The sequence below is a fragment of the Podarcis gaigeae genome (assembly GCF_964106915.1).
Source record: "Podarcis gaigeae genome assembly, chromosome: 5".
NCBI lineage: Eukaryota > Metazoa > Chordata > Lepidosauria > Squamata > Lacertidae > Podarcis > Podarcis gaigeae.
Genome location: NC_139681.1, coordinates 56,583,041 through 56,594,119, shown reverse-complemented (window position 1 = coordinate 56,594,119; position 11,079 = coordinate 56,583,041). Strand labels below are relative to the sequence as shown.

Genomic DNA, 11,079 nt, shown 5'->3' with positions numbered 1-11,079 from the left:
CCTTTTTCTTCTGTTCATTTTCAAAGGTGCAAGGAATACTTCTGGTGTCTGTCTTCTGCCAGTATTCTAGGGTGTGTCTCCTGGCTTGTCTCATTAGATTCATTCTCACATACCTACAGTCTACCATAAATCTGACTTAAGAGAGAACTATTGGTTATGCCAATATGCAAGAGTTGGAGTTACTCACTGATGCTGTACTTTATGAATATATTCCTAGAAAATTATGCCAGGGCTGTTTTCCAGCCCTTATTTAAAAATGGCACATATACTTGACACCTAAGCATGATGTAAAAATAGCAGGTGAGAATGGTCCTCTGATAATCTGATTTGTCATATAGCCATGACTCAAATTAGAAACACTTTCCAAGGCAAAACTCTATTTTTTCTTCTATACTTTCTATCCTATATCTGCATTGCACAGAATCCAGAGAATGTAATTTATTTAACTGGTGAACAGAAAAAGTCCTAGCCGCCTTGTGAATAATGTAGAAGTAATGTCTCACATCCCTTCTCTTAATGTTTAGCAGCTGTACATCATGGTCCCTTCTCTTTTACATCCCATTTGTTACTGCTTCCACCCCCTTCTTGCCCACTTGATCCTTATCAAAAGCTTTGCAATAATACAATTGGGATAAGCAGAATATATTTTACAAACAACACAGAACTGATGTAAAATCATCAGATCACCTGATTAATTCAAGGGGCAAGATCTCTTCTGATCATTTACACAGAACTGACCTGGAAAAGCAGGCATAGCCCATCCCTTTATATGCTTTCCAGCAGTGGGGTTTAGTAAGCCAGGGAAAGTGAGTTGCAATGCCTATAGATTTTGGTATGTGACAGACACATGTGAGACTAATGTTAGATTTCTTCACAGAACCATAATGGTTTAATGTTACAATTCCACATAAAACTTGTGAATGTCTTGAATGCCCCAGAAAACTAGAGATGCGGATGTTAGGTCACTTGAAAGGTGACTGTTGCAGCATTTACTGGAACCATGAAAAATGACAAAACATACATTGGATCATGTTGTTTATACAGTCCATGTGGTCTATGCCATATTTGAATAAGGAAGACCATAAAAGCCATGAGAAATTATAACAGCGTTTAGAAAGAGCCGTGGAGTGAAAAAACACAAAATCAAATTACAGTACATGATACCGGACTTCTTATAGGGTCCCTCAGCCAGGAAAAGGAAGGTCTTCAGGTCTTCTGTTCATCTTAGTGTGGCTTAAAACTCCAAGCAGGAATCAAATTCTGATTATGGTTTTTGCTGAGGATACTAAATGTTCATACTAAATGTTCATACCTTGCAAAAGGTAGAATATGTCATGGATAGAATCATAGATTTGGAAGAGACCACAAGGGCCATCGAGTCCAACCCCCTGCCAAGCAGGAAACACCATCAGAGCACTCCTGACATATGGTTGTCAAGCCTCTGCTTAAAGACCTCCAAAGAAGGAGACTCCACCACACTCCTTGGCAGCAAATTCCACTGTCGAACAGCTCTTACTGTCAGGAAGTTCTTCCTAATGTTTAGGTGGAATCTTCTTTCTTGTAATTGGGATCCATTGCTCCGTGTCCGCTTCTCTGGAGCAGCAGAAAACAACCTTTCTCCCTCCTCTATGTGACATCCTTTTATATATTTGAACATGGCTATCATATCACCCCTTAACCTGTGCGCCTCTAGATATTGTTAGACTGCAACTCCCATAATCTGACCATTGGCCATGCTGGCTAGAGCTGATTGGAACTGGAGTCCAATATCTGGAGGCCACCTATTAGCCATCCTGGAAATAAATAGAAGTGCTTTTCTGTATAGCAGCAATTCAGGTAATTAGATAAAATCCCTGATTTAATAATTTGGGGAGTCACCCTTTGGACAACAGACCCTTGAAGCAGGACCCTTTACCATACTCCTCAACTCTCACCCAGAAACTTTTATTAAGAAAGGATAGTCCCCAAACTAAGATGAACCTTGCGACATTTTTGGTAATAGTAGCTCTTTGCTGGTAGAGACAATTGTGCTATCATCTGAAGTCCAGTACATGGGAAGGCATGTACAAGAGTCATAATGAGAAACAGAATCATAAAAGTGCAAACTGCAGAGTCTTGTCCATTAAATAAAATAATCCAGTCTATGTCAGTTAGGTGTTTTTTTTTTAATCCTGTGGAGGAAATACAGGGCAGATGCCACTCACAAAAACAGAATTCAGCCAATCCTATGGGTCCTAGCCCTGAATCTTGATAGGGAAGTAGGTTTCTGAGAGACTCCGCTGATAATTTCCTGTATTAGCAATCAGAAATTTGTTGCCTACCTCAGTGGTATCTCTGGATACGAACAGGATCTGTTCTGGAGCCCCGTTCACCTCTAGAAGCAAACGTAACTAGCGACGGCACATCTGGGCACACATGCGTCGCTTTTCGCCGCTCAAGCAGCGAAACCCGGAAGTAACACACTCCATTGCTTCCTGGTTGTTGCAGAGCACAACTTGAACGCGCTCAACCCGAAGCGCATTCAACCCGAGGTATGACTTTACGTGTTTCCAGCCTACAGCATGCATCATTCCCTGATCATTGGCCATGCTGTGTGGGGTTGATGTGAGCTGGAGTTCAGCAGCCTCTGGGAGGACCACAGGTTCCCCACCCATACATATATATATGTATGTTTGAGCCCTCCTGGAGGAAGTGAAACAAAAAGCTAAGGCACAGCTGCATGATGGCATTATATTGTCTTCAAAATGAGGAGGAAAATAATCAACAATTTTTGAGTAAGCGGAGCATCCAGTTCATTTCCTCTTCTTTCCATTGTATGTGAGAATACATCAGTGAGAGGCCTCTGGGTATCAGACTAGCTGTCCCCATCCAAGAGATTAGCTGCAATGTTTTCTTTTAGATTTATTATTCTCTTTGACTCGCAGTCCTGTGGTCTTAGTTTAGTAGTCCACAGTTCCAGACATTCTGCCGCTCCTTCAATTTCTGTTTCAAAATGTAGTCTTTTGGATGAACACTTGCAGCATAGATGTACCAAGAGCAGTGGTCACTCTTATAGTGCAGTTCATTCTATGCATGTGTACTCAGAAGTAAAACCTATTGAGTTCAATGGGACTTACTCCCAACAGGGAAATGTGTTTTAAGTCCACAGCTTCTGCTAGGTAGCTAAGAAGGCCATTTCCTGGCTGTCAGGACCTAAGCTGTTTCCAGTCACACCTTTGGCCCATTTATGGAGACGGCTATAGAGGGGGGAGCCGTTCTTCTCCCGATAGATATAGACCCCTGTGATGGCATCCCATTGTGGCCTGGGCTGAAGGGTTTCAACAGCAAATTCCTGCACCAACTCCTTCTCCTCCTTATCCAGACACACAAAGCCAAAGAAGTTTTTGACGTTGTTTGCAGCCACAACCTTTGAATGTATCTCAGCAGTGCGCTGGAAGAGTTTGGCCTCGCTGGAGCGGTACAGATTCCAGTAGTCCTCCTGGCGGTAGCTGAGTGGTGAGCAGCAGTGTTTGAGGCACTTGGTGATGAACACAATAACTGCAACCGCACCAATGAGCATCCACCCAAACAGCTGAAAAGAAAGACAAATAAACCAATTAAAATTTGCATTCCCTTTAGGAGAAAGTAGGGTTCAAAAGGATATCCTTGGCTACCACACATTGCTTTGTATATAAATAGAAAAAATCCCACAGTTGGTAAAACTGGAAATTGCAAAAAACTAGTCATATACTTGGAAAAATACAGTATATCCTGGAACAGGGACCCACTAGATGGGGGCACATTTGAGACTCTGAAATTCTCCTGGGCAGCAAAAAAAACATGTCACAAAAGGAAAAAGTGATGCTTTCCCAACATCCCCTAAAACAGGCATGTCCAACCAGTAGATCGCGATCTACCAGAAGATCCCTGACTGATCCTGATAGATCGTGGGACCCCTATCGATCATGGGATTAAAAAAAAATTACCAAAAGTTAACAAAAGTTGAAGAACTTCGGGCAATCCTCGCAAAAAAAGCTGAAGAACTTCGGACAATCCACCCACCCCATGCATGCTCCCCCTCCAATGACTGGGTAGATCACTGCCAATTTTTTTATACTGGGAGTAGATCAGTCTCTTGGGAGTTGTACATGCCTGCCCTAAAACAAGCAAGGCACCTATAACACACCCCTGCCAAATCAGACAACCCTCCTCACAACAGGTATCCTTTCGAACCAAACAAATACCCCAAAACAAAAACAAACAATGGGGAGCAGCAGGGGGCCTTTGTGAATGCCAAGGAGTGTCTGAGGGTGCTATGTTGAGGGCCCCAGTTGTAGAGAAATATAAGAGGATTTAGTTTCCAGTGGCCAGACAGAGGCTGAAAATGAAGCAAAAGAGAGGACAGTTCAGTAGATTGTTGACCATTTAAGGTTGCAATCCAGTGTTTTCTTACTGTGGGGTGAGCTTCACTGCACTGAGTGTAGCTGCTTCAAGTAATCATGCAAAGAACTGGGTTGCAAGAGTTTGTAGATCAGCCCCCACTGGGGCAGCCACAGAATAAATTGAACTAACGTCTAAGCCTTGCCCAGAACAGCAAATGGGTGCAGAATCACATAGATCTAAAGAAAGCCCAGGGGCATGCTATCATACTATGATATCCTGAAAACCCAAAGTTCATACTATGATATGAATAATAACAGTAACTATGTGCAATGATAATGGAGTAAACGAAAAAGCAAACTCACTAGCCGAAAATGAAAGGGAAATAGTAATCAAGGGAATTACCATTAGTTAATCATATTGGTTGATGCAGGGGAAGTTAATAAAGACTCTAAAATGAACCTGTTTTAGGAATTTACAGCTTATCAGGTATGTGTCATATCCTAATATACCAAAAGCACACATTTTGGAATGGAAAAATATGTTCTAAGCCCTTAATTATTCTTATTCCAAGCAGGAGGCAGCACTCCTCTGCTTCAGACGAACAAGTAAGTAAAATGCAATACCTGAGACTCATATTTTAATCGTCTTATAACCTCATCCTGAAATCTTGTCAAGTTCTGCGGCACGTCTTTACAAGGGAACCTGGCCATGGTTTCTGCTCCATAGCCAGGTGGAAAATTATCCAGAGATGTAGGTTCTATGAATTCACTCAAGGCACAGACATAAGCCTCTCCACGAAGCAGTGAGATCACGGACCATGTAACAGGAGCAACTGCAGCCCGTCCCATGACAGAGCCAAAGATCAAGAAGTTGGCTGCTGCTGAAAAGTTCTTGGTTCCTCGTTTGTGGCATTCAGCTACCAAGTTCCAAGTGTGATTGTTCCAGATGACACCAATGACGAACAGGGCCAGAGCTGGTACACCAATGGCAGCCAGACCATAGATGTAGTTCCTGGCTGGGGAGCATGGACAATGGAAAGCAACCACAGAGAAAAGTTCTTGGCTTCCAACAGTGCCCAGAGCCACCAGGCCATTGAAAATCATCACATCTTTGCTCTTGAAGAAAAGTGAAAGGAAGCGGAAGTTTTCAGCAATGAAGGCAGCCATTTTGCTTTTCTGTATCCAGTTCAGACTTCAGTGTTCTGATGTGGAGTTGTCTGCAGCATCACGGAGTCTTGTTCTTCTCACCTTTCCATGGGCTGCAAAACAGAATAGTTACTAAACATTGGGAACTAAGCATTATCATGGTTGCTAAAGGTCAAGAGATACAATAATACATACTCTTATCTACTTAATAGCTACAATAATAATCCCATGCACACTATATTGTTTGCAATGTCTGCTGGATTTTGGTATACTTTTGGTATTTTCTTTACCTAGTACTATAAATTACATACCAAGTGTACCTGGTTGGTAGGTAGAATACTGTCTTATTTGAGCAGTGAATCTCTACTTCTAGCATTATTTTGAGATGTAATATCCTAAAAACAGCTAGTGTTTTAGGACAGAAACGTGTGTCAATTAAAACATGGGAATTTATGTTGCTTCATTACAAAATGTGCTGTCCTGTACTAGTACTATTCATTTTGATGATGACATTTAATAGAATCTTGGGGAAGTCATATTTCATTAGACTTAATGTAATTTTATTTATTTATGGCACAAATGTGTATACTGCTTAACATAAAAACACCATAGTGGTGCACAACATAAAAGCACAATATACCATAAACAGCATAAAAAATCAGTATAAACAGAAAGGTCTTAAGCAAGCGTCTAAAACTGAACACTGTTGATACTTGTCTGAAATCAGTAGGGAGCTCCACAAAGCACTGAATCTTCCTTGAAGTGTACCTATTTATCTGTCAAAGTATAAAGGATGTATAATAAATGAGACAACTTTCTTCTGATCAGTCTGCCACTGTACTGGCTGCTTCCATTAATAATACTAGAAGATTAGAAAGGACTAGGCAGTCATGTACTTTAGTGAACAATCTGGCACTCCATTGCCTTTGAATCCGTAGCTGGACTTACCTTCACTTCTATGAGGCTTTAATGACTGACTGGAGTTTGAATTTTCAGTGAAGAAACACCATTATCAGAATAGAAAATGTGCTGCTGTTAATCTTAGGTTCTGTCCATGTGTTACTTTGCTACCAAATTTTCTGTGTGGTCTTGAGACAGATGAATCCTCAGTTTTGTTGTACTTCCATTCACTAGTTCTGACCAGACTGTTGTTATGAACACAGGAGTATTTACATGAGTTTACTGTATTAGTGTGAACAGGTTGGACCAAATGAATGGCACTTGATGGATGGAATAATGAGGAACAAATAGTCATTGCCTGACTAATTTGAATCAATGGGAGGTACATGGAGTGATGAATTAATGGGAGCAACAATTCATTACCTTAGGTGACACAGCTGCATATCCTAGCAATTATGGCCACTCAGCAATGTGAATAATATATCTCCAAGCACCATCTAGTGATAGGTTTACTAATTGCACATTTGGGGCATTATACTTGTTTGTATAAAAGTTTAATCCAGCATGTGCTTGAATGCCTCCTGCAAGATGCGGCTGGTCTGGAGGCACCCTAGGAATAGCAGGGTCTCAGACAGAGACCTTTCCTATCACCTGCTACCTGAGCTACTTAAATTATGGGCTGGCCCTACCATTAGGCAAAGTGAGGCAACTGCCTAAGGTGGCAGATGGAGGATGCCAGCAGCAGCTTCCTGGCTGTGCCTCATAAGGGCCCCGGCCAGTTCCTTCTGTCAGGAGGACAGAATTGTGTGTGCTACAAGGCCTGACATGGCCCTCCTAAGTTAGCCTTCTGAGATTTAGTGGAGTGTGCTATTCCATGACCAGCCTTGTGGTAAGATTTGGCTCTCAGTCCAGTTGGCTTCTGTACATAGAAAGGGCAGAAGGTGCTTGCTTAAGGCAGCAAATGTCTTGGGTTGGCCCTGCGTAAATTAGAGGTGCCAGAGATTGATCTTGAAACCTTCTGTATTCAAAACATCTGCTCTACTGCTGTACTATTGCCCCTTCCCACCATGAACATAATTAGTAATAATTTTTTCCTATGGACCCCAATATAAGGTTGCCATATGACTGGAATTTCCCAGACATACCAGGGATTTGGATGTCGGAAACTGTGTCCAGGCAGAAATCGCTTGAACGTCCAGGAAAATACAGATGTATGGCAACCCATGTCGTAAGTGTAGAATTTCCTTAAAAACCTCTCAAAAAACTCAACAACATTGACCCCTCCCCAAAAAAACAAAAACCAAACCAAAAATCAACAACTTTTGTGCCTGGATTTTTGAAATATGGCAACCCTGCCCCAATCTCTCTTTCCATGACAGTTACAGCCAATTCAGTCCCCAACACCCTGCAGGCCTGAAGCCTGATCCCTCCTCCTTTTCCTCACCATCCATAAATGCAGCTTAGGGCCAGGAGCAACAAATAAACAAAAAAAGTTACCCCACAAGTAACTGTCTCTGTTATCCCTTCAGTCCTCCAAATGGATAATTCTAGATTTTCCTTCATACTATGGTAGGGTTTGTTTTGTTCCAATATGTGTCACTTTGTATTTGCATTGAATAATATCTGCCATTCTGTTGCTCATTTATTCAGAGGTGTCCCCCACCCGCGAGTTGTTCTCAGTCTGGTCTGGATTGCAGCATTTTGAAAAATGAATAATTTGAAGAAATTTCTAAACTAGGTTACTACCCTCTTCACCTTGAACTTCATATCATTTATAGTTAAACACTAGATCACTTTTCAACACAGATTCTTAGGGGATGCGGCTGTTTACTTCCCTCCACCATAACAACTCTCAGTCCATTTATCTGTTTACGGATTTTTAGTGTTACAAATCCACAAAGGACATGGCTTTTTATCCATGCCTGCTAAATTTTATTAAAATAAATCCCCTGTGTTCCTTAAGTATTATTTTGACACATTTCTGTTATCTTACACCCCCAGTGTCATCCTAGTTTCTTCACAGAATTTTATTGAGTTTTTTAAAAAAAATTGTAATGTTCTCCTCAAGTTCTTTATTTGCTTGACTTACATACAGCTTGCCTGTGTGCTCCCCGCCCCCCAGGGGGCAAGACTTCCACTTTTTAAAGGAAGCTTTATTGCCTTTTATAGCTTCATTGACTCTTCTATTTTTAACCATTCTGTGTTCCTTTTGGACTTGTTTGTACCTTGTCTAAGCTGTGGTATTCATTGCATTTGAGGAGTCTCTGTTATAGTGTTCGGTTCTGACATAACCTCCAAGCTTGCTGAAAAGACATGGCACTTATAACAGTACCCTTTGGGTTTCTTTTACCAGTCCTCTTATTTGGGAAGCGTGTGATAAAATTAACAGAATGTGCAGTATTTTCTGATGTTTTTTTTTTAAAAAAACAAATACATATATGCTGCATTTCCTAGAATTATGTTACCTGTTCCCAAATAACTTGACCGTGCTTGTGTTTTGCATCAAATAATAATAATAAGCAGGGGGGGGGGGGTTTCCAGCTGGAACTCACTGGCACTCAGTTCCAGCACCTCTCAGGTGGGTGCCATTGCCATTATAAGAGAACAAGGGAGGTGTTCATGATGAGTTCCAACACCTCTTTTACTAGAAAAACAGCATTGATAATAAGCATTAAGTCAAACTGCCAGAGGAGGAAAGATGTGGTAGGTGTATGGTCTTCCAAGTCATGGACAGTCCCCCATCATGCCTTAAAGGTAAAGGTAAAGGTACCCCTGCCCGTACGGGCCAGTCTTGACAGACTCTGGGGTTGTGCGCCCATCTCACTCAAGAGGCCAGGGGCCAGCGCTGTCCGGAGACACTTCCGGGTCACGTGGCCAGCGTGACATCGCTGCTCTGGCAAGCCAGAGCCGCACACGGAAACGCCGTTTACCTTCCCGCTGGTAAGCGGTCCCTATTTATCTACATGCACCCGGAGGTGCTTTCGAACTGCTAGGTTGGCAGGCGCTGGGACCGAACGGCGGGAGCGTACCCCGCCGCAGGGATTCGAACCGCCGACCTTTCGATCGGCAAGTCCTAGGCGCTGAGGCTTTAACCCACAGCGCCACCTGCGTCCCCCATCATGCCTTAAGTACAGCTAAAACCAATATGGGGCTGCAGCTTATGTTTTTAAAAATCTTGTAGGCATTTTTAGGTTGCAGTCCTATACCACATACCTGGGGGTAGGCCATGCTGAATTCAATGGAGCTTACTTTGTGGTCCTTGCAGCACCTGGTGCCGTCCAGCTAAATATAATTTTCTCCTACGGATTTTAATTGGGCTTCATCAATGCAAGTCAATTAACACCTTAGTTTGCAAGTCTTATCAATTAAAGGATGTTTGTGGGCTTCCCATATGATTATGGTTGGCCACTGTGAAAACAGGATGTTGAACTTTGGGCAGGGCTTTTCTTATGTAAATGCTTTATGCATCTTCAGCCTGAGTACTTGCAGTACAGAAGATAGCAGAAAATAAAAATGATTATACAAGTGAGAGGAAGAACCAGGAAATTCCTTTCCATCTACTCATACACGTGCTTGAGTCATGCACTCTTGGGACTGAATCCACATTAATACTCTGAACTGAACTTCTATGCAGCAATTTTGGCACCTTAAATCTCTAATATATCTGAGAAGAGGCAGGTTGGGGTAGGGAAGTAGGGAAGACAGGCTTTCTCACTCCTTCTCTTTTTCCTTCTCTTTCCCTCCCTCCATTATAATCTTCAGGAAAATATAAAAACACTATTAACCTCCTGTTTATGCTGATGGAATCTATTACTCTTATACTTTATAGTGTAAGGTCGCTTACAACATAAATGCAAAAAATATATATGGCTGGCATCTCACATGTCATCCTTGTGCCTGAGAGCCACACCCTTAGACCAAGGCCTGAATGTCAGAAACAGCCACACACATCAGTACATACACAGACCAACTACCCCACTCAGAGATTTGTAGATTCTTTTAACGTTCTTGTGCAGGGCTTGTTGAAATTGAAAAAAAATAAAAGCACCACTTGAAATCGAAATATTAATAAGAAGATGTGAAAGAACTGCTCACATAGCAGAGCAAAGGACTATATAGCGTGTAAGCTATTGTGTGTAAACCAGCTGGGCTCGCTGCCAGTTTGCTACCGCTGCACAAAAATAGTTTGAGAACTTTTTACGGTGGAAGCAAACAGGCGGCAAAACTGATCTTTTCTACTTCTCTAGCTCTGACATCTGACGGAGCTTCTTTCTTGCTAATAATAGGAGAGGGGTGGTGGTGCTGGGATTGTTTTATTAAAAATAATAATCACAAGTAGATATATTTAGTGCATGTATTTGTTTTCAGAAAGCTCCAGGTTTCCCAAAATCAAAATGAAACTTGATGAGAGAGAAAAAAAGTTACTTACTGTACTTCTGCAGGTCACTGTATCAGTTTCCCGAGCCTCTTTTTAGCTGGCCACGTGGGTTTTGAATCTCTTCCAGGAACATCTGGCTGCCCTGCACGTGAGGACAGAGAATGGGATCAGATGCAGAAATTGCCACTGACAGAAGAAAGAGTTAAAAAGTGTGAGTGTGCTGCTATCTAGCAGCTTCCTTTTGCTTGCAAAGGGCCTGGGTGGTGTAGTTTTTTTTTGGTTTTTTTGTTTAAT

General features: G+C 41.9%; 1 protein-coding gene across 2 annotated transcripts; it reads right to left on the bottom strand.

Moving 5' to 3' along the window:
• Positions 1-3,015: 3,015 nt before the first annotated feature.
• On the bottom strand, positions 3,016-11,079 carry CALHM2 (calcium homeostasis modulator family member 2). Of its 2 annotated transcripts, none has more exons than XM_083738996.1 (3): positions 10,842-11,079; positions 4,986-5,620; positions 3,016-3,571 (listed from the first exon to the last, which is right to left on the bottom strand). In XM_083738996.1, exons 2-3 carry the CDS (start codon positions 5,526-5,528, stop codon positions 3,155-3,157), a joined length of 960 nt encoding a protein of 319 aa, XP_083595122.1. In that variant the 5' UTR covers positions 5,529-5,620; positions 10,842-11,079; the 3' UTR covers positions 3,016-3,154. The 2 variants fall into 2 exon arrangements, with proteins under 2 accessions (XP_083595122.1, XP_083595123.1); XM_083738997.1 differs by lacking the exon at positions 10,842-11,079 and adding an exon at positions 6,456-6,962.